The sequence below is a fragment of the Elephantulus edwardii genome, unplaced genomic scaffold (genome assembly GCF_000299155.1).
Source record: "Elephantulus edwardii isolate Elephantulus edwardi_28Jun2011 unplaced genomic scaffold, EleEdw1.0 scaffold00040, whole genome shotgun sequence".
In the NCBI taxonomy this organism is placed as follows: Eukaryota; Metazoa; Chordata; class Mammalia; order Macroscelidea; family Macroscelididae; genus Elephantulus; species Elephantulus edwardii.
The window spans coordinates 1,981,153-2,005,662 of NW_006399790.1; the positions used below are offsets into that span (position 1 = coordinate 1,981,153).

At 42.3% G+C, this 24,510-nt stretch overlaps 1 protein-coding gene across 1 annotated transcript in view; it reads left to right on the top strand.

The window, feature by feature from the left end:
- Positions 1–24,510, top strand: part of PDK3 (pyruvate dehydrogenase kinase, isozyme 3) — a 102,368-nt gene that overhangs the window by 25,473 nt on the left and 52,385 nt on the right. Inside the window, exon 2 of the mRNA XM_006885039.1 lies at positions 19,003–19,144. Coding sequence (XP_006885101.1) covers positions 19,003–19,144 — 142 coding nt within the window. The remainder of the gene's footprint in view (positions 1–19,002; positions 19,145–24,510) is intronic.

Sequence of the window (24,510 nt, forward strand, 5' to 3'; positions counted from 1 at the left end):
CCCCCCCCCGGAAGTCTTTTCTCTCTGCACTGGCTGTTTGCAGTGTACCTTTGATCACTCCGTAATAGAATCCAGAATTTAACTATTTTCATGATTTCCTTGCATGTATTTTGCCTGTGAACTCTTGTGATTTGTAAATATTATCGCCACATTTTGCTCCCTTCTATGTTTAAAGACATTTGGAAAGACTGTAATTCAATTGTGCATCTTCTATAGACTTTCCAGTTTTTGCCAGTCCATAGATTCACATATGTGAACACTGCATGCTAGTTTCCTTTGTATTGAGTACACAGTCTGAGTTTTTCTAGATCTCTACCCCCTCAGTCTCATTCACATCTACAATAATAGTAAAAAAATCCTAGCCAATGAATGTGTACATTAGAAATATTTATCTAGCAGCAACAAAAGCCAAGACACAAGATGGGCATGATGCTGGCGGTGTGGGTACAGGTTTTGTGTCTCTTCGGCTAGGCCACACTTCTCAGGGGTTAGACAGTTATGTAAGGATATACACATCATGCTCTGCTTTGTGATCTGATGTGTCACTCTCCATTCTCACATAATGCTGTGGGTTGTTTTTTTTCCCCTGTAGAAACCTGGTCTTTGGCACCTGACCATGTTGGTAAATGAGCAGGGAGCACACTCAATAATAACCCAGCTCATTTGCAGCACTGTCTTATATTATAGTCAGATGTATCACCTGTAGGAGAGTTTTTGAATCACTGAATCTGGGATTAATTGTCATTTCTGATAGGAGTTTTGTAGCTAACTCATTTTTCTTTGTTCTGCTACTTTTATTAAGGCCTCAGCTCCTTCTCTTGTATTTGTTCGAATTCATACTGGGTCCACAGAGTACTTTGCAGACTTGATTCATTAGAACAGCTTTTTTAATTTTAACTAAACATTCATTTAGCTTTTTAAATTTTAAAATTAAAATGGAATTTTAAAATTTTTTAAATTTTTTAATTTTAACTAAACATTTAAGTTTTTTAAATTTAAAAATGAAATTTTTTAATTTTTTTAATTTTAACTAAACATTTAACCTTTTAAATTTTAAAATTAAAATTACATTTTTCAATTTTTTAAATTTTAACGAAACATTTAACTTTTTAAATTAAAAAAAAAAATTTCATTTTTGCCTTATAATTTATTTCTACATTTGGTGAGGGAGATTTCTTCCATTACAGAAAAAAACCCCTCTCCTTTTCAGATTAATGACAACTCATAGCCACGCTCTGAGCAGCGCATCCTAATATTGCCCTATGCTGAGTCATCCTTGCGCTCTCGGATGTACTCAGAGCCCTTGATACACTCACTGAGTCAGTCCATCTTGTTGAGGATCGTCCCCTCTCTTCGCTGGACACTCCACCTTTCCAAGGATGATGACTTTTTGCAAGGACTGGCCCCTCCTGCTTGTATGCTTAAAGTATGTGAGAGAAAGTTTCACCACCCTTACCTCTAAGGAACACCCTGGTTACACTTCCTCCAAAATACATTTGTGTGGGTTTTTGGCAGTCCATGACATAGTATTCTTCTCCAGCACCACAGTTCAAAGCATCAGTTCCTTTGTCGTCATTATTCAATGTCCAACTTTCAGATGCTATAAAATATATGTACCATTTAATTCTCACAACCTCATTCAAGACCAAACCCATAGCCATGCGGCTAGTTCTGACTTATAGCGACCCATTTCAGCTTTCGAAGACTATAAATCTTTATTGCTCATCTTTCTCCAGGGGAGTCACTGATGGATTTGAACCACAAACATTTTGATGAGTAGACTCATCACCTACCCTCCAGCAAGTTTTCAAAGGGAGTAAATCACACAGGAAGAGATTGCCCAGCTTTTTACTTCAGAACAGCTAATATGTTAAAAATTCTCAGAACAGTCATGCCCATTTTCCAGATTAGGAAACTGAGGTGCGGATCAGGTAAGAAATCAGCCAAGTGTCTGACCACCAAGCATTCCTGCCTTCCATTACTGTAGTGAGAGAGCAAGTTTTGGATGAAGTGTGAAGTACAGATCCACACTCACACTGTCACTGCTTTCCACATCCTGCTGTTGTTAAGTGCCTTCGAGTCACGTACACCTCATCGCGACTCTGTGAACCTTGTCCTATCTGGTGCCTTCCTCAACATTTCCTACTTATTTGAGCCCATTTTCTGCATTCACTGTGTCAGTCCATCTGGTTGAGGGCCTTACTCATCTTGAGGCACAGTCTTTTCCTTCATAAATTAGTCAGCAGTTTGTCTTCCCTATCTAGGAGCATCCAAAAGAGAGGAGTGGAGGAAGTTGATGATATTGTGAAGTCTCTTATAGACTGTGACGATGTTTGTGGTCGGTTTCCTAAGAAACAGAAACAAAACTTGAGCACAGAAATAGAGGCTAAAATGAAATGGATAAACAGAAAAGTTTTGTGTGCTGACAGCCACACTTTCTCAGAAGCTCTGTCATTTGTTTTCTCTCAGTTGGCTTTTGTAGGAGTTGGACGCTGGTTAGTGGTCCTCAGCCGTGTCTCCTCAAGTCCTAAAAACATGTGATGTCTGTACCTTAGGCTAGTCAGTCTGTTAAGGTAGGTTCTAGGACCTGGTCTCTTTGTTTTTGCAGTGTGTTTCCACAGTTAAGAAGTGATAGCAGTGTGTTTTCACAGTTTAGAAGCACTGTGCTAGATCTGGGGTGGGGGGAAGATTAGTATTTGTTGACCCTTTTAAAGTAATGAAGAGCAAGGATGTCATTTTAAAGACAAAGGTGCATCTGATCCAAACCATAGTATTTTCACTTGCTTCCTACTACATCTGAAAGTTGGGCAGTGAATAAAGACAACTCAAGAAGAATCAATGCCTTTGGGTTGTAGCCCATGGATTGCCAAAAGAACAAACAAAAACGTCTTGGAGGAAGTGTAATCAGATTGCTCCTTAGAGGCAAGGATGCAGAGACATTATCTCACATACTTTGGGCATGTTGTCAGGAGGGTCTAATCCCTGGAAAAGGACATCATGCTTGAAGACGTAAGGGTCAGTGAAAGAGGTGAAAGACCTCAATGGCACGGGTCAACACAATCACTATAATAGTGGCTTTAAGTACAGTGGAGACCATGAGGATGCCCCAAGATTGGTCAGGGTTTTGGTCTTGTGTGTTGGGCCACTGTATGTCAGAGCTGGCTTGATGGCACCTAAGAATGACAAATGGTGGCTGAATGTTCTGAATTTGGGGTGAAATGGAAACTGAATAGTATGGAAATGGCCACAACCCAGTCACTGCCTTTGAGGTGCTCAGTGAGAAGGGAAAAGCTGGGGCAAATACATATGTGTCCATATGCTAGCCAGACTTTCACTCCTGTGAATTTGAGGTATGCTTTTCAATCTTTCCTCCCTCTCCCTTAAAGGGTTTTTGTAATAGGTGAGGTTTCTTTAAAGTGGTTTCTGAGAGTGTATAAGGTGTTATCCTAGTTGTCCTTTTTCTAAATTGTCCTAGGGGCCTTTCTGAATGAAAAGCACAAATCCAAGAATAAATGTAAATGTGGGTTTGATTGCTGTCTTGTTACTTTGCTTATTAGCTTGATTATTCACTTCTAACAATATTCTTCAAAATTGCTCCAGAGCTTGCATTATAAGACAAAGTGGTTTAGGTAAGTACCTATAAAATGTAGAGACACAAATATCTTCTCCTCTTGGGTTCGTTCAGGGAGAGCGTGAGTTTGAGCTCACCTAACCAACCTCCCTGGCCTTGCACGCGTGAGTTTAGAGGATCTGGTAATGATGAGACTGTCCAAAACCACCAGCTAGCTATTGACATACATCTTGACCACTTCTTCCAAAGTGAACCAGAGCGTATTCTTTCTAGGGAAAAGAAACTTAATTTTGAGTGTTCTTCTCCTCCAGAGACAATAGGAAGAAGAGTTCATAGTTCTAACAACATCCAGGTGAAGTAAAAGTTTCCATTTTCTTGAATGAAGATGTTAAAGCTTAGATAGCTTGCCCAAGCCAAGTTAGGGGCAAAATCAGAGCTAAATTTCAGGTTGTTGAGCTTTACAAACCCATTATTCGATTCAACATTATATGCCACTATGCAAGTTGTTCATAACAAACAGTCTCTATGAGTAGAACTGAGGTTTTCCTACATTTTTTGTTAGACAATCAAGAAATTGCATAAGAGGATGCTCATCTCTGGGAATATGAGAAGTAATACAGCCTTGTACTCACATCTTCGTTTCTGGTGCCTCCCAGCAGTATAAGCTTGTTTCAATGCCCTTATCCATAAACTTGAGGTGATAACATCCGCTCAGAGCATTGTTACAATGGTTAGTTTGAGAATGTGCAGCACATGGCATATGCTCAGTAAATGTTCGTTGGGTTTGCTCATAGGAGGTTGGCGACACGGCATTTCCTGGGTGAAATGTACTTCCTGATAAGAAGAGAAGCTGGGGAGGGGATCTCTTAACCTTGACTATTAATGATCTTACAAGTTTGTTGGCCTAAGGTCTCAACTCTTGCTTTGATCATTTTTGCAAGAAAAAGTGCTTTTCAGCCCATTTGTGCTTTGAAACTGACTGGCTTTGGACGCCTTTCATTCATTTTGTGGTTAAGTAAACATTTTGCCTCATTTACCTTTGAAGATGGGTTCAGTGTGGCCTTTACTTAATTTAAATTCCTGTGTCCATAATTACAGGGTATCCTTTTAACTCCCCAGTCTGTGTTTAGGACTTGATCTCAATCACTCCACTGTTAACGGGTTGACATGCATCTGAGCAGCTAGTTTGCCTGTGATTCCTTTTTGCATGCTCAAGCTAGGCAAAGCTCTGCTGCTGATGTCAGCTGTCAGTAAACACATCCATACCTTTTCTTTCCATTCGCTAGCCTGAGTTACCGTGTTCAATATTGGCCTTACTGTCGTTATTGTTGTTAGGTGCCATCGAGTTGAGCACAACTCATAGCAATCCTATGAACAACAGATCTCTGTCCTGTCCTGTTCCATCCTCATCATCTCTGACATACTTGAGCGCATAGGTGCAGTTACCATGCCAAATACCTCTCCTCTGCTGACCTTCCACCTTTCCAAGCTTAATATCCCTTTCTAACAACATGCCCAAATTATATGGGACTCAACTTCATCATGCTTACCTCTGAGGAGCACCCTGGGTCCACCTTGTTCTCCAAGACTTTATCTGTGTGTTCTTTTGGCAGTTCATGAGATATTCAGCACTCTTCTCCAACACCACAACTCAAAGGCATTGATTCTTCTGTCATTTTGATTCGTTGTCCAGCTCTCAGTCAGACACATATCAAGTGATTAAAAAGGCCATGGCCTGAATCAGGCCACTTTCGTTTTTAAACTGACATCATTGCTTATTTTGTAGAGGTCTTTGACAGCAGACTTTGTCAATGTCTTTTGACTTCTTGAGTGCTGGTACCAAGAGTGTTAATTGTGGATTCAAGTAAGATGGAATAATTGGTAACTTCACTCTTTTCTCTATCATGATGCTGCTTCTTGCCCAGTGGTGAGGATATTTGTCTTCTTGATGGTGAGGTCCACTCGATATTGAAGGCTGTATCGTTTGCTCTTCTGCAGCAAGCATTTCAAGTCCTCCTCACTTTCAACAGGCAAGGTGGTATTATCTGCATAACTCAGGTTGCTGATGAGTCTTCCTATGATCCTGATGCCACATTCCTCTTCATGAAGTCCAGCTTCTCAAAAGATTTGCTCAGCATACAGATTGAATAGGTATGCAGAAAGGATACAGCCCTGATGCACACACACCCCATTGTACAAAAACACTCCCTGGTCCTATGCTATCCTCACAACCTTTACTACTTTTGAGCCCATTGTTCTAGCCACTGTGTCAGTCCAGCTTGCTGGGGGTCTTCCTCTTTTTTTTTTTCTTCTGACCTTCTTCCAAACAAGATGTCCATCTACAGGAGCTGGTCCCTCCTGACAGCATGTCAAAAAAAGACATAAAATGAAGTCTTATCCCTGCTTCTCAGCAGCATTCTGGCTCTTTGTACCAAGACACATTTGTTCTAATCCTCCCAAGGTTAGAGGTGCAAATACTCCCTCCACATGTCATCTAAAAATACCAGCACGATGTCACTGAACTTAGAGGTGATAAAAGATACACAGTGTTGTTGGTAGGTGCCATTCAATAGGTTCTGAGTCATAAACAGCCCTTTGTAAAACAGAACAAAAATCTGTGGTGGGAGTAGTTACACCTCCAGGATTGACACAGAGACTGTATCAGTGGACTTGAGCATGGCAGAGGCTGTGAAAATAGCGCAAGATCAGGCAGGATTTCTTTGTGTTGAAACACATCAGCTGCTATTCCATTAATTTCTAGAGCCTTGTTTTTGCCTATGCCTTTAATACAGCTGGGACATTTTCTGCCAAAACCCTTGCTTCTTGATTATATGTTGTCTTTTACAGTTGAACATGGAGCAATTCTTTTTGATACTGTGATTTTGTGTTCCATCTTTTTTTGATGCATCCTGCATCATTCAATATTTTGTCCATGTTGTTGTTGTTGTTGTTAAGAGCCATCAAGTCAACTGTGACTCTTAGTGACCCTTTGAACAATGGATCTAAACCTTGTCATATCCTGCACCATTCTCATAATCTCTTATATGCTCAATCCCATTGTTAATTCACTGTCAGTCTCTCATTAAGGATCTTCTTTTTCACAGACTTCCACCTCCCATCTTTCCCTATGGGAGAAGGATGGGCAATCTCCTGTTATGCAATTGATTGCCTCAGAAAACCCACTGGAGGGTCAGTTATGGGTTGGTCCCAGCACACAACAACCATGACCACCTTCCCAGCATGATGTCCTTTTCCAAGGACTAGCCTCTCCTGACAACATGCCCAGAGTATGTGAGATAAGGTTTCACTGTCCTTGACCAGTGTTGTTCTATTTTGGAGGGACATTCTTCTACTTTGTACATCACTATTCTGTCAGTATGCTGTAGTGAGATAACCTGGGCTTGCTGTGATGCTGAACTTTGTTCCATTGGGGTGTCATATGCCATAACAGTTACCCAAGGTGGACAGTATTTGGTAGAGTTCCCAATTTAAGACAGATTTGGAAGCAGGAGTGGCATCCACTTCCTAAACAACATGCATTAGGTCTTTTGTTCATAGAGTTGCTATGAGTCATGGTAGATTCAATGACAGTCAACAACAAACAACAACAACCTTGCCTCTAACGAGCACCCTGGTCATACTTTCTCCAAGGCACACTTGTTTGGGTTTTTTGCAGTCCATGGGATAGTTGGTATTCTTCTCCAGTTTTACCCATCAAATCCTCCAATTTAACAATTCAATGCTAGACTTTTGTTCTTTATTTTCTTTCAGCTTTGTAAATGCTGACTGTGTTCTAACCTTTTGGTTTTCTAATTCCAGGTCTTTGCACATTTTATTATAATACTTTGTCTTGTCAAGGCACCCTTTGAAATAATCTTTCAGCTCTTTGACTTCATTATTTCTGTCATTTACTTTAGCTGCTGTCTGTGTTTAAGTGCAAATTTCAGAATTGCTTCTGAAATCCGTTTTGATCTTTCCTTCCTTTTCCATCTTTTTAATGACCTTTTGCTTTCTTCAGAAATAATGTCCTTTCTGTCATCGCACAACAGGCCTTGTCTTTAGTTATTACTGTTCTGTGTGCCCAATTTATTCTTAAGATGGCTTCACAATATGACCTAAGGTCATATTTTGGCTTCAAGGACTTTGAAATATTTTTCTGTAACTTAACGTGAACTTGTATATGAGTAATTTATGGTCTGTATCTTACATGACCCCTGACCTTGTTCTGACTGATGATGCGGTGCCGCTTTATCATCTCTGTCCACGGATGTAGCAGATGTGGTCCCTTCCTGTTCTACCTGGCAAGATCTGTGTGTGTAGTCACTGTTTATGTTGTTTAAAACAAGTAATAAATAATTGGCTTTATAGAATTCTGACGTTGTCTGACATTGTTTCTGTCATCAAGGCCCTATTGCCCAACTACCAATCCTTCTTTGTTTCCAGTCTCCATTAATTACCAACTTTTATATTCAAGTTGCCAGTAATCATCGATGCATCTCAATCGCCTGTTTGATCACTTTCAGAAGTTGATAAAAATCTTCAGCATCTTCATCTTTGGCCATAGTTGTTGGTGTAAATTTGAGCCATAGTTGTATTAGCGTGTCTTCCTTAGAGGCATATGGATCTGATTCTATTAATTAAAGCATTGTTCTTCAGGATAGAACTTAAAATGTCCTTTCAAGTACTGACTGTTGTTACTACTACTTTATTATCTCTTTCCTATCTGCCTGTCTTTTGACCTCTGATGGTTCAGTGGCTAAGTGCTTGGCTGCCACCCAAAAGGTAGGTGGCTTGAACTCACCAGCTGCTCAGTGGGGGAAGATAGGGCGTTCACTTCTCTCGGGATTTCCACCCATGGAGACACTGTGGGATGGTTAAACCCAGTCCTACGTGATTGCTGGAGTCCGAATCATCTTGTCAACAAAGGAGTCGATTCTGTTAACTTACCTTTTGGCTCTTCTGCTAGGTTGAAGAATTTGAATATCCTTAACCAAATGTCTAGGAAGAAGTGATCTATACTAGAAATTGACCTTTGCCAGTAGATGCTATTTTCAACCCCTGAATTTGTGTGCTGTAAGTTTTCCAGCTGCTTGCTGTGCATCTGGAAGTTGGACAGTGAATAAGGTGGGGAAGAGCGCTGACTGTCCCATGGACGGACAAAAGAACCAACAGGGCTGTCTTAGAGGAAATACAGGCAGGGTGCTCCTTAGCAGCAAAGGTAGTGAAAGCTCACCTCAGGTACTTTGGGCAAGTCATTAAGAAGGGCCAGTCCTTGGAAAAAGCCATCGTGCTGGGAAAGGTGGACAGTGAGAGGGGAAATAAAATAAGACCTCAGGTTGACAACAGTGCCTGTAAACAACAAGTTTACACCTAACCTTACTAGGCATTTTACTCTTCACATTGGACAATATTCCTTTACTGTTACCAGTGTGCCAAGTATCATGCTAATGGAATCTTTCACTTTCTAAGGAATCCTGGGGACCACAGGTGTTAGAACTTGGTGAAGGGGCAGTGGCAGTGGGGATGTGCCCAAGCAGAGGGTGCAAATTCTAGGCCTGTCAACAATTTGCTTTGACTTTATCTGGAATATAAAGTGATGGGCTTCTCACTAATCTGCTTGTGGAGTGAGCGTGATTCCTTGAGAAAGTTCTAAAAAGAGTGGATCAGAGAACTGGTGCATGTTACTCATGTCCCCAGCCCTGTCCTTCAGGGCAGGATCCAGTAACCCTCCCCAACCTTAATGAAGAGCCCTGTCATGATCTTAGTTGCATATTCTCCTTTTAAAAGAACAAAAGTTGTTACATTAAGGGTACCAGGGGCTCCAGACCCCATTAGGTAGATCTTTGTACAGTAGCATGGTTCTCTACAAGATTTTTAAAGACTAAAATGGTTGTAGTTGTAAGGAGTCAGTTTTGAGGACTGTGGGGGTGGGGGAGGGTTGTTCCTTTAAGACACTGTTTTTAACAGCAACATATTTCCCCATGTAAATATACAGTAGGGAACTCTGGTTGCCTGATGGGTAAGGAGCTGTGCTGCCAAATCAAAGATAGGCGGTTTGGATCCACCATTCTCTCTATAGAATAAAGATGTCAATCTCCTCCCCTTGTGATTAAAAGCCTCTGAAAACCCACTGGAGGGTCAGCTCTGAGCTGGTTCTGACTCAACAGTACTAACAATAACAACAACAAAGACACAGTATTGTGTTTTATTTTCACTATTCCCTTATTGTTGGATGTTTAGGCTGTTTTCAGCATCCCTTCCCTTCCAAACCTTTTACTTCAAAAAAATGTTAATCCTTTAGGAAAGTACAAAAATAATAACACGCATGTGCATAAATTCACCAGTGACTCTACCATGATTACCTCATCTCTCTGTCTCCTTTCCTGTCTGTCTTCCTCCCCCTCCTCTCCCTTTCTTTCACAAACTGTCTTTGGTTGAGCCACTTGAGAATTAAGTTGCAGACATTTGAAGTCTTTATCCCAGATACTTACATATGGATGCCCTAAACCTAAGTATATTCTTCTAATAGCTGTAATACAGTGATACTGGGGAAATTTCTCATTATCACAATAATTTTAAAAAGAATTAAAAAGTAAAAAAGCTCTTATTCAAACACTCCCAAATAGCTCCTGTAAGGCACAGTGTCAATCTAGAATGGACAGAGGACAGGACTGACAAGTAGGGTGTCTAGGCAGACAGGAGAACTAACTAGAAGTCTACAAGCAGAGAGGCCATTCTTCACCCTTTCTGTGAGAAGATTAACAGACAGGCATCTTCTACCTCTAGGCCAAGTACAGGACCAAAATGAGGCTTTCCCCTAAAGAAACGGAAAAAATTATTGAAGGAGGACAAGGAAAGTTGGTATTACGGCCCCACAGAGAAGCCCTGTACAGACAGGTATTTGGAGGGCTCACTCCTCCTGCCCCCACCCCCCGAGGTCACTAGTCTTTAAGTTACCTCATTCTCAGATGTGACCAACCAACCAAGGATCTGAGGACAGTTTACAACGAGAAAGATTGAAATCAGTACACGGACAATGAATGACCTCAGAGAAAACAAATGTAGGGACAAACAGAATGCACTAAAATATCATCAGAGAACTAAGTCACCGGTCTTCAGCTTGTTGTTAACATGTTGCCAGATCCGGTTTTCTAAAGATGGCTGAAACAGGCCTTTTCTACTACCTGCCTTTTCCATTCCTCTCATTTCCTTCCCCAGAGGCTGAGAAGACGCTGCTCCTGTTTTATTTAGTATATGTGCTGCCGAAGTGAGCATGCAGATGCCACTCCTGAAGCTTTGTCTGACATACTTAGGACATGTTGTAAGGCGGGATCATTCCTTGGAGGGACAGTGCAGAAGAGGAAGACCCTCGAGATGGATTGATTCAGTGATTGGGGTAATGAGGGTGGGTGTGTCGGAGACAATAAGATGGGCACAGGGTAGAGCAGGGTTTAGGGTGCATGTCATTGTGAGTCGCGGGTGACTTGATGGCACATAACAACAACAACAAACCCAAGTTGGATTCCAAAATTCAGTGTTTCCAAAAGATTAAAATCATGTAAGTGAAACTAGAGGGGAATCATCAAACTATTATTCCCCTAAAAATATTATTCTCTCAGTTATGGCAGTTTCACCATTTTGGCATGTTTAATGGTAAACATAAGTTGCACAATACTGTTTTAGAAAAAGCAGCATTAGCAGAAAGAGCTGCTCATTCTGTTGGATTTTGGTGTCTTGCTAGATAGTAAGTTCTCCATTTACTGCTCTCCTTTCCCACGCCCTGCTCCTCTTACTACCACCAAGTGCTAAAGGCGAAAGATGAGGACCTAATGGCCTTCAAGTGAAAACTCATCTCTGGCAGCATAGTCACTAACAACGGAAGAAATTACACATTATATTCTCAATTTTTATTATAAGATACTTGCTATCAGGTGACTTCATTAATGAAAGAATTCGTTCCTTTTTCTGCTCCTTGTAAGTTAGCCCAAAAGAGGATTAAAGACTTGCCAGAAATACGGGCCATGAAACTAGGTAAAAAGAATCACAAGGCTGTGCGCTCCTGTCCTCGGAAGCCATCAGATGCCCCTTTCAGGTACACTCTGACGGCCCCTCCTCAGTGAGGGCTGTGTGAAGTGCAAAAGCATTTGTATTTCTGTCTACAACTAGACTAGAGCATGCCTCCTTATGTGAGCATGAAACTGTATGCAACCTTTTGAAACAGAGAGAGAGAGCACGCGCACAAGATCGCAAATCATACCTTCTGTAAATACAGGTCTTGTATTTATAAAGCAGTAATTGCTGTCAGTGTCCCAGTGTAAGTATGTGAAACAAACAAAACACAGAAAAGAATTAAAGGGTCATCAAGTTAGGAAGAAAACAACTTTCAATTCACGAGGTCTGCATTTCAAGCCAAGCCTTAGTTGCGTTCCCGGAAGTTAGACATTCCAGGCCCCCTCACAGCTCCCTCTTTGTCTTCTTGTCTGCTAAACTGCTATGAGAGAAAAATGTAAACAGAGTATCTGGCATGAATGCGTAGGATGAAATACTTCCCACCTATCAGAAATGAGGAGGGCCACAGGAAGGATAAGATACCGGGCATTTCATATTTATTTAATTGGAAAAGGCTTATCCCCTTGCTTTGGTTGATGTATAATTAAGGTATCTGAATACAAAGAAATTGTCCCTGAAGCTAAATTAAAATGCAAGGGAGGGGGGAAAAAAACCCTTGAGATTTTCACTTTTTTAGCTATTATTTTTTTTATAATGGGCAAATTTCTGAAAACATTATCTCCTGTTCTTCTAATAAATAATTGAGAAGTTACCTTATGTGAGGCATGATAAGAAATACTGTGCAGGATATAGAGACAGATAAAATCGGGTTTCTTTCCACACTTGCTTATAAAAAGGTTGATGTTCCCAGAAGGCTAGAATAAAGTGCTTCCCAAAACTTGGCTGCTGCTCCTTGAAACCATTCCTCAGAGTTGAGTTTCCCAGAGAGCATAGCGTTTGTGCACAGTGCGTAATGGCTCTTGAAACTGTTGTATGGTGGGGGATATAGACCAGGCATGTTTTACTCAATTATTCACAGCCTTCCTGTGCGCACAGATGAGGGCTCTAAACTGACAGGTAGTCATGCTGTCAAGGGCGTAGCACATAGCAGAGCTGCAGGATCTCATATGACACAGTCTCGCCTCTTCTGCTTTGTCATTCTCCTCAATGCTGCTGCGTTATGGGCTTGCTCTCCCACTGCTTTAAGAATGTGCCAATGTTAAATGTTAAGCACATTGTAAACTTCACCTCACCCTCTACTAAACAGGCACTGTCGTGCATATCTGCTTCATGGCTACGCTGAGGCAAACAACTCTTAAAAATCCTACCCAAGTTGCTAAAGCTTGGAGAAAGAATTCAAACCCAAGTGGGTCTCACTCTGGCAACTGATCAGGTCGTTACTGTAAACCAAAACACAGCACGACAGAACCACGCCCCTTAATCTGAATTCTGGCATCCAAAAAGGTCTAAAAATAGATGTTGTTCCCCGCCTTGATAAAGTATAGTGCTGAAGAAACATATTTAGTGATAAACGTGACCTGAACTGAGTTGAGGCCCTAGTCTTTATTCTGCTTAATATAAATGTTGAAGTATTTTATTCCAGATATATCAGTTCCATATAGAGGAGGCTCTGGTGGCCTAAAGGTAAGGAGTTGTGCTGCTAATCCAAAGGCACACTGTTTGAATCCACCAATTGGTTTGCAGGAGAAAGATGGGCAGGACAGCATCCTCCTGTGTGATTATGGCCTCTGAAAACCCCCGGGAAGGTCAGCTAAATAGGACTCAACAGCGCATAGCAACATTCAGTATGTAGGGAACCTAGTAGCATAGTCTATATGGAGTTACACTGCTAACCCAAACATGGCATCTCTCTGGAGGTTCGAATCCACTTGTGGCCACACAGGAGACTTCCCGCTTCCTGAAAATCTAGTGGAGAGTCAGCTATGAGTCACTTCTGACTCCATGACAGTGAACTTGAGTTCTATTTAGTGTATATGTACACACACACACACACACACACACACACACACACACTTTTACTTTCCTGAAATTGGAAAACCTTTAAATTCTAAAACTATCTAGCCCCAAGGGTTTCAAAGACAAGCCGGACACCTGACATACATCTTTCCCCCTGCAAGCCCCTGGTTCTCCTTCTTCACCCTCCACCCAAGCTTCTAGTTTGCTGATTGAAATATGAATGCCACTACCGCCCAGCCTCAGATAACATTTTATGATCCTGACTTCATCCTGATAGTTCCTTTGCAATTGAACGCTGCAGGGTTCTTCGTCTCTTTCCTGTTCTTTAACTCCCTCCTCCCACACTGAGGACCTTTGACATTTCTTTGTGCTTAAAAGAACATTCTTTTGTGTTTAACCAGAATACAAAATTATTTCTTAAGGTCTGGGAAAATCTAGATACACCTTTGAAATTGGAAAATAGGCCTTTCGTTTTATAATGAGCTTCACTGTGAGATTCATTTTCCTCATCTGCATTTTTAGTGCATTTTAAAAGATTCTGTGTTTGTACAGAACATTTTAGGAATGATGTATGTTACCTGAAGCAGAATAACCATACCCTTATGGAAGCAGACTGCCTCGTCTCTCCCAAGGTGTGACTGGAAGGTTCAAACCACCAACCTTCTGGTTTGCAGCCTTGTGCTTTAACCTTTGAAAACAATCATGTTGTTATTGGACTGTTGAATTGGAGCCACCTCCTAACTGACCTTCCAGCAGGTTATCAGAGGCAGTAAATCGCACAGGAGGACGTTGCCCATCTTTTCCCTGCAGAGCATCTGATGGACTTGAACCTTCTGCCTTTGGGTTGACAGCACAACACCTTACCGCTAGGCCACCAGAGTTCCCCAAACCAACGGTCGTCTTATTAAAATGTCTAAGGCCAAAGTGAATGTGTAGAGTAGAAGTAGAAGTAGGGATTTTGGAGATTATTCATCGCAGTAAAGATATTAATAGGAAAAAGTGAAAGACAGAGACATGAAATCGTTGAAAGTTTTCTGCAGGTCTTCAATATACTGGCTTAGAATGAGGGATGGATTAATCTTAACTTTTTTGAAAATGAAGAAAGGAATCAGGGTCACTGAGGAAGAAGGTTTCTGAATGTAACGTCTACTTATTTCTTTTTGTTTTGTTTTGGTTTCTAAAATTGTAATTTGACTTAACAAAGCCTATAAGTTTCCAGTCAACCATTCATAAACATTTTGTTTTATGACATTAATTAAATACCCATAATGTATCACACTTTGCCCACTTCCTTCCTGTAATTCTCATTTTCATTAATCCTTCTTAGTCTACCCCTTCCTTCCTTCTGGGCTTTACCATTGGACAACTGCTACTCTTTTGACTTTCTATAGTAGTTACTCTGAGGAGTGAATGCCTCTCTGATACTACTGGTCACCTTATAAACCTGCCTTGAGTTGCAGCCAGTCTCTCTTGGACCCATTGTTAGGTGCCATCCAGTCAGCTATGCCTCATAATGACCTTACGGGCACCAGATCTGTATCTTGCCTCTCCTTGCTGTCCTTGGAATCTCTTCCTTGTTCAGGCCTGTTGTTGCAGTCTCCATGTTAATCCATCTTGTGGAGAGTCTTCTCCTTCTCTGACCCTTTGCCTTTCCCAGCATAATGCCTTTTACCAATGACTGGCCCCTCCTAAAACCACACCCACAGTATGTGAGTTTGAGCTGAACCAGTAAGCCTGGCCTTTTTCACATTTTTGGTTTGTTTTGGTTTTGTTCCACATGTCCTTGCACGCTCTCCAGGATCTTCTACTACGATCCCCTATAGGATGCTCGTCGATGGTAGCTGTACACAAGTTCTGTGGTCTCAAGGTGGTGGAAGCTGTAGTTTGCATGGACAGAATGATCCTTTCAACAAACTGTTTCAATGTGCCTTTGCTTTTCTTCCCTATTCTTTGTTCCTGACAGTGAAAGACCCGCCATTGCACCTAGGGTGGCTTCATGCAGGCTTTTAAGATCCCAGTTGCTATTCACTAAGTAATGGATAGAACATTGTCTTTATGGCTTTGTTATGCCAACCGACCATGACCAGCACTTCATTCCCTCAGGGTTTTGGTTGTGATAAGACATTTACATTTGCCCTCTGTTGGCTCTGCTGTATACATCTATATATTTTTATAGCACTTACTGATGAGTGTGGTACTGGACAAGAGTATTGGAAATACTGTGGACCAACCACCAAGAGCACACACAGGTCTGCCCTAGAGAGGGTGAAACCAGGCTTCTTTTTGGAAGCTATGATTTTAAAGTGCCATCCCACATACTTTGGGCACCTGGCCAGGAGGAACCTGATGCAAAGGACATTATGCTTAGGAAGGTGAAGGGTGAGCACAGGACAGAGGAAGACCCTGGATGAGATGGATTGACATAGTGACTGGGGTAAGGAGGTAGATGTGTCAGAGGTGGTGAGATTGAATCAGAACAGGGCAGAGTTCAGAGCTATTGTGCATACAGTTGCTATGAGTCACAGGCAACTTGACAATACGTAAAAACATGAATATGGCATATAAAACAGCTATGTGAGTATAGACTTATTAACTGACAAACCTCTCTGTAGTCATGAGTATAGTCCTCTTCACCTGCCCATTTCTGTTTATCTTACCTGTATATCTGCTTCCAGATTAATATATGTGATTGCTTCGATTGCAGGAGTGTATGTGTAGAATCTGTATTTACTGTTGTTTGTGTTTCTTGTGAACCTACTGCCGATAACTTTAAAGAGCGGGCTTCTTTATTCCAAGTCTTATTCGGTGGAGAGGAATAAGCCAGAATGTGGCTAGAAGGATTAGGAAATCTGCTTTATTTCAGAATCCCTTACTTTATTGCTTTTGTCACATGTGGGAAACTAAGGCGAGTTTAGAGGGAGAAGTCGTTCAATGATCTGTGCCTGCTCTGGGCTGGTGTTAGCCATTTCAGAAGAGCCTCCATGGAAAGCCTATCCCTTGTAAAGGAGATGGGATAGGCCCATCAGTATTGTGGAAGGTAGAAGAAGCACTGATGTCTGTTCACGCTTGCTCTGTGTCAGGCTCCACATAGGTTTTCTCATTAAGTCTTTCAAAAATTATTTAAAATTTTAGCTTCATTTTAACAGATAACGCAGCTATGATTCAAGAAGCTTGCCAAAGGTTTCCCAGCTCCACAGTGGAGGTGATGGCCTGGAACACATTTCTGCCTCCGAAACTCATGTCCTTTCTCTCACATCTCCAGCGGTCCTCAGGTTTAAAGCTGGGCTGGGGATTGAAGGATGTGACCAATTCTAAGATTTCTCCGAGGTCACATGACAACAGGGAAAGGGAAATTTGGCACCAAGTAGGTGATGCATTTCGAATGGATGGATCCATTGCCTTCTGCGTGCCCCTGAGAACAAGAGGAGGTTTGCACTTTTGTACCTGGCACTTTTCCTACAGTGTTTATTTGAAAACAAACTCACATTATATCCTCTGTCACTTTTGTTGCTTCTGGTTTCACTAGTGTTCAGGGCGTGGGGTGGGGGGAAGTTTTTAATAAATGTTGAAATAAATGTTCTTTTTTCTGTTCTAATTGTTTTCTTAAATTCTGTTTCATGAAGTAGCCTGGTTACCACTACCAACTAACTGCTCCAGCCAAGGAAAAATTTATAATAAAACTCATATTTCTGAATTAAGGTTGCATGGTGGAGTGCATTTGGGGTGGGGTGGGGGGGCAGGGTCAGGGGTCGGGGGCATTGTATACCAACGAAGAAGTTTATCTTTTGCTTTTCAAAGAGAGGAGCGAACTGGGGGGAGGAGGGTAAAGAAACAAGTGCAACAATGAATAAATGAAAATCCAAAATCTCTGTAAATGTTCATTAAAATTAATAATTTTTTAAAAGAGGCCATCCTTATTGACCAATAGAGTTTAGAGGAACTTTTTTATAAAAAAATTGATTTTTATTCTTTTATTATACTAGTTTATTTACAAAATTCTAATACATTGATTTTGAGAGCAGATTCTTCCAATTTCCCTCACACCCCCACCCATCAAATTGTCCAACTCCATAATTAATCTTCCCCTCCCCTTGCACATCTCATCCCTCTGCTTCCACCTTCTCCCCCTTGGATCCTTATACTCACTCAGCAATAATGGTTTTATACAGTATTTGTCCTTGTGGGAACTGAGTAAGTTCACTCAGCATAAAGCTCTCCAGTCCCTCCCAAGTTAGGTAGTCGTTTACAAAATGATTGCTCCTGCGTGCTGTGTAATATTCCGTTGTATAAATGTACCATAATTTCTTAATCCATTTGATTGTGGTTGGACATAGAGGAACTCTTGACACTTTCACTCTGGGATCCCCTTTCAACTTGGATTGGAACTCAAATCACTGCTGGTGGTCATCTATGACCCAAAAGACAAAATGCTTCATTAAAGAAATAGTATGGCTTGCTGTGTTCCTCCAAACAGTCATCTGAATGAGACCTAATGGTCGATAGTTTATCCTATCCCAAAGAGCTCTGGTGGCGTAGTCGGTAGGGAATTGAGCTGCTAACCTAAAGGTAGCAACTCTTTGGCAGTTCGAATCCACCAGTGACTCTGTGGGAGGGGAAAAAAATGGACAGTCTCCTCTTGTGTAATTTAGATCCTCCAGAAAGCTGCTGGAGGGTCAGCTGTGAGTCATTTCTGACTGCAGTGAGTTGAAAGATGAGAAACTAAGCAAGAACAAGACAGCTTATTAATGGGAACACAACAAAGAGCATGGAAACAATGAATACTGACAGTGTCACACAAGTATAACCAGTGTTACTGGACACAGTGTATAGAAATCACTAAATGAGAACCTCATTTGCAGTCTCAGTTTTTCCCAAAACATAGTAGAATAAATGTCTGTCTGTTGTATGTGGGGAATCAGGTGACCTAGTTGTGCAAACAATTTGAACAAAGGTTGTTCGAATGCACTAGTTGCTCCCCAGGACAAAACTGGACGGTCTCCTCCTGTGCAGTTTACAGCCTCAGCAAACCCAGTGATGCTCAGTTTTGAGTTGGTTCTGTCTCCACAGCAGTGGCCTAGTAGTAAGGAGACGCACTGTAAACCTGAAGGCACAGAGTTCGAATCTGCCAGCTGCTCCACAGGAGAAAGACGAGCAGTCTCCGCCTATGCAATTAAACTGCCTCTCAAAACTTACTGGTGGGTCAGCTGAGGCAGGGGCAATGTAATTGCATGGGAAAAGATTGCCCATCTTTCTCAAAGGTTCTATTTCAGAGGATAAGAATTTAACTAAAGGCCACAGGATTATTCCGCCTTCTCCTTGCATCCAGTAATTATGCTACCAGTACAGTAACTCTTATTCCATCTCTTGTGTTGTGAAGTTGTGAGACCTCTTCCATCTCTTCACAGGGAGAGACAATGCATGTGAGAAAACATCATACATGTTTCTCCGAAAGGAGCTGCCTGTGCGACTGGCAAATACAATGAGAGAGGTCAACCTTCTGCCGGACAACTTGCTAAATCGACCTTCCGTGGGCTTGGTGCAGAGCTGGTAAGTAAATAGTGTGGCAGAAGGTAGGCCAGCTTTCCTCTAAATGCATGACCGTTTGACATGGGCACCATTTTCCTTTATAGTCCGTCTGCTGTCTGGGAGTGAGTCATCTGGGAGAGCTGGGTTTCCCTGGCAGTTAAAAGTTACTGCTTATATTGCAGAACTGCTCAGTTTAAAATTGTTCAGGTGGAAAGTATTTCTAAACAGTACCAGCTGCTTTTCTTTTCTTGACTTTTCAAAGTCCAACTTTCTGGTTATAAATGCCAGGCACACGCATACACACACCCCGCATCCCACTCCCCCAAAGTGGAAAGCACAGAAAAATAGAAGGGAGCTGTAACACAGGTGAGTAGGTAGGTCCTTTAGCTGAGAAGATATTTGTCCTTTTCATCAAGGCTCCTCCTGTTTTACTTTTAAAGAAGTTGCTTGAAGACAAACTTTGAAAATTGAGGAGACCATTTCAAAAGAACCTTGTGTTGGAAGACCACCAAGCTACCTGGGTAGATGAGGCACACGGAGCTTAACAGAGTGTCGTTGAAAGTGAAATCGGTTACTGCTTTCATGCTCGAAGCCCATGCAATTGACTGAGAAAGTCAGATTTGCAAGTAAACTAGCCACTAGCTAAGCAGGGTGTCATCCGTGGGGGCACAGGTTGAGAGAGCAGTGGGCCAGTGCATTTTTAGCGAGGGAATTACTTATACTCCAGAACCATTTGTATGTGTCTTCTGTTATCAGGGCAAGGTAGAGGGCACTGTGGAAGCACACAGATTAATAAGGTGCAGCTGTGAACTTGGGGGTTTGGGAAGCCAGATGTGACTGTGAAACTGTCGCGGCACCAGGGAGGGGAGAAAAGGGACCATGTGAACAAGCGCACGGAGGATAGAACTATCCATCAGCTCGCCTTTCAAGGGTTCGTGGCAGCCAAGTAGAGAAGACATTCTTCACTAGGAGTGATAATAAACTCTTGGAGCTTTAGGGAGCTCTGCTGGCCTAGTAGTAAGGAGTTGCACTGGCAGCCCAAAGGTCTGCAGTTCGAATCCACCAGTTTTTCCATGGGAAATATGGGCAGTCTCCTCCCACGCGATTTACTGCCTCTGAAAACCCACTGGAGGGTCAGCTGTTCAGTTCTGACTCGATGTTACACCACGACAACAAGAACAAGGCTGAGGCCTCCCGGGTGCCCAGCATCTCTCCCATAGCAGCAGCAGCTCCCCGCTGTGTGAGGCGCAGGGACCAGGAGGTAGCAGACAGGACTTTGACCATGGCTGTGGTGCCATGGTCACTTCCATCCTCTCCTGAATTGAGGGTTTCAGAAGGAGCAGAAGAGTACTTATTTGTATGTGACTTCCTTTGTCATTTTGGGACTATTCTTAGAAAATTTCCAGCACAAAATGTATAATCACTGTTGAGGTTCACTGTGGTGAGAATTCTGGGTAAGCTAGAATTGTGCGCCTAGGTTCTGATAACAGTAAATGTGTGACTATTACATTTACTGCTGCTAATAACTTCAGGGAAAGTTATTTGTGGGACCTCAGAGTGAAGCGCTGGCATGGTACAGAGTCAAACAAATGGCTGTGTCATGTGTCCATTGTGTTCTCACCGTTCCCCTTCCGTACCCATTCCAAACAGAGGCAAACCATTTCTTCCTTTTCTTTTAAGTACATTTTATTTGGAAATAATGTCACATTTAGTGAAAAGGTTACAAGAGTAGTAGAGAGAATTCCCATTAAGTGTATACCTTCATTTGAATTGTTACCATTTGGCAACTCTTGCTCTATCATGTTCTTGACATACATCTTTATATACAGATGCCTGTATCTTATCACTTTCAGTTTGGCTCTGACCCTCCAGCAGATGCCCAGGGCTGTGAATCCCGCGGGAGGAGCTTACCCATATTTCTCCATGGAGTGGCTGGTGCATCCCAGCCACCAGAAAAGCGTAGCCTTTCGGTTGGCATTGCAGCTCTCAGTACACTACATAGCCAGAGCTCCCTGAGAGGTGAATACATAGGTAGGTCTAGATATACACATATACACATATACGTACATATATAACTATACAGTGTGTTGATGAGAGAGAGTGAAAGAAAAATGGAGACAATCTCCTCCTTTATGATTTCCATAGGTAGGTCTAGATATGTTGTTGTTGTGTACTGTTGAGTCAGAACTGGCTCATAGCTGACCCTCCAGCGGGTTTTCAGAGGCACAGGAGGAGATTACGCAAACCACTTGCCTTTGAGATTGTAGCGCAGCTTCTTGCCACTAGGCCACCAGAGCTCCTTATACACATACAGAGAGAGAGAGAGAGAGAGCAAGAGTGAGTGTGAGAGTGTGTGTGTGTGTGTGTGTGTGTGTGTGTGTGTGTGACAGACAATCTCCCATATGATTTACAGCCTCTGAAAACCCACTGGAGGGTCAGCTGTGAGTCCATTTCGACTTGACGGCGCACACCACCACCAACAGCTGGCTCCATGGTAGAAAGTTGGGCAGTCTCCTTGCATATGATTTATAGCCTTTGTAGAGCTGCTGGAGAGTCAGCTATGAGTTGTTTCTGATTCAGTGGCAATGAGTTTTGAGTGATGTGTATGTCTGTGTGTATAAACATAAAATGCACCTATCATTTTTTTCCTCATTGAGCCACTTAAGTTAATGGTAGCATTATGCTCTTTTATTACTTTAGTATTTATTTCCTTAGCGCTGCTCTTACATGGTGCCCAAATTAGGGAATTTTAACTTTGAATCTGCAGTATTTCCCAGTATTTAGCAATTATTTCACAGGCCATCTTCATATCCTGTTTAGCATCTCCCCACCCCAATTTAGGGAATTTTGTAACCTAGTGGTAAGCTCCCTATCCCAAAGAAAGGCGACCCAACCGAATGTGGAAACTACAGAACAGTTTCACTGATTTCACATACAAGCAAGATTTTACTGAAGATTATCAAAAAAACGACTGGAACAGCACATCAACAGAGAACTACCAGAAGTCCAGGCTGGTTTCAGAAGGGGTCATGGTACTAGAGATATTGTAGCTGATGTTAGATGGATCTTGGCTGAAAGCAGGGAATACCAGAGGAATGTCTATCTGTGTTTCATTGACTATGCAAAGGCATTTGACTGTGTAGATCATAACAAACTGTGGCTGACTCTGAGAAGAATGGGAATCCCAGAACACTTGATCGTTCTAATGCGAAGCTTATACTTGGACCAGGAGGCAGTCATCAGAACAGAGCAAGGGAACACTGCATGGTTCAAAATTGGGAAGGGCGTACGCCAGGGATGCATCCTATCTCCATACCTCTTCAACCTATATGCAGAACAGATTATCCGGGAGGCTGGGCTCTATGAGGAGAAATGTGGGGTCAAGATTGGTGGACGATTTATCAACAATCTGCATTATGCGGATGACACAACCCTGCTTGCTGAAACTGAGGAGGACCTGAAGCACCTGCTGCAGAGTGTCAAGGACTGCAGCCTATAATATGGATTGAGGCTCAATGTCAAGAAGACAAAGATTCTCACCACTGGACCAATTGGCAGCATCAGGATGGACGGTGAAGAGATTGAGACTGTACACAGCTTTAGTTTGCTTGGCTCCATAGTCAACAGTCTTGGCACCAGCAGCCAGGAAATTAAAAGGCGCATTGCAATGGGAAAGTCTGCTGTTAGGGACCTCTCCAAAGTGCTGAAGAGCAGTGGTGTCTCTCTGGAGACTAAGGTGCGCCTGATACATGCCATGGTCTTCACAGTCACCTGTTATGCTTCAGAGAGTTGGACAATGACCAAGAAGGATAGAAGGAGCCTTTGAGCTGTGGTGCTGGAGAAGAGTATTGAGAATACCATGGACTGCTAGGAAAACAAACAGATTTGTCCTGGAAAGGGTTAAACCGGGTGGCTCCTTGGAGGCAAGGATTCTGAGGCTCCGTCTAACTTACTTCGGACATGTTGTGAGGAGAGACCGGTCCTTAGAGAGGGACATCATGCTTGGGAGGGTGGAGGGACGGCGCAGGAGAGGAAGGCCCTCTATGAGGTGGATTGATTCAGTGACTGGGATAATTAGGATGGGAGTGTCAGAGACAGTGTGATTGGCACAGGACAGAGCGGAGTTTAGGGCTGTTGTACATAGGGTCACTATGAGTCGCAGGCGACTCGACGGCACATAACAACAACAACAACAACAACAGTGGTAAGCTCAACATCAAGAAAACAAAGACTCTCACCACTGGGCCGATTTGCAGCATCATGATAGATGAAGAGATTGAGATTGTTGATAACCTCAGCTTGCTTGACTCCACAATAACACTTTTGGTACCAGCAGCCAGGAAATCAAAAGACTAATTAATTGTATTGGGGAAGCCTGCTGACAGGGACCTCTCCAGAGTTTTGAAGAGCAACAGTGTCAGTCTGGAGACTAAGGTGTGCCTGATCCAGGTCATGCTCTTCGCAGTCACTAGCTATGCATCAGAAAGCTGGACAGTGATTAGGAAAATTGATGCCTTTGAGCTTTGGTGCTGGAGAAGAGTGTTGAATGTACCATGGACTGCTAGAAGAACAAACAGGTTTAACCTGTAGAGGGTGAGACCAGGCTGCTCCTTGGAGGCAAGGATTCTGAAGTTCCATCTGACATACTTTGGGCATGTTGCAAAGAGGAACCAGTCCTTGGAGAGGAACATTACGCTTGGAAGGGTAGAGGGACAGTGCAAGAGAGGAAGACCCTTGATGAGATGGATTGATTCAGTGATTGGGGTAATGAGGGTAGCTGTGTTAGAGACAATAAGGTTGGCACAGGATAGAGCAGGGTTCATAGCTGTTGTACATAGGGTCGCTATGAGTCGCAAGCGACTTGTCAGCACATAACAACAACAGTAACAGTGGTAAGAATACCAAAGTCACACGGTCTGAATCCACCAGCTGCTCTATGAGAAAAGGATGGGCAAGCTCCTGTGTGATTTCTGGCCTCTGAAAACCCAATGGTGGTTTTGTTCCAACTCGATGGAACACAATACCACCTCAGTTTAGGATCATATGAGTCTGAGGTGCCCCATGTTGTCACCTCAGTTGGAATGTGCTCTTGCTCTCGTGACTTTTAGGCAAGATCCCTCAGCAGGAGTTCAGACCCCTCTCCATTTACAATTTTGCTCTTTTACAGAAGAACAAGTTGTGGTTTGGATGAAAGTTTACTAAGCAAAAAGCTTTCCATTCAACAGTATGTCCACATTTGCTTTCATATTAGTTTTTTGTTTTGTTTTGTTTTTTTGGGGAGGTAATGCATCGACAGTTTTTATATTTATACATTTTTTATTAATTTTAATGAACGTTTACAAAGACTTTGGATGTCCATTCATTCATTGTTGCACTTTCCTCCCTGC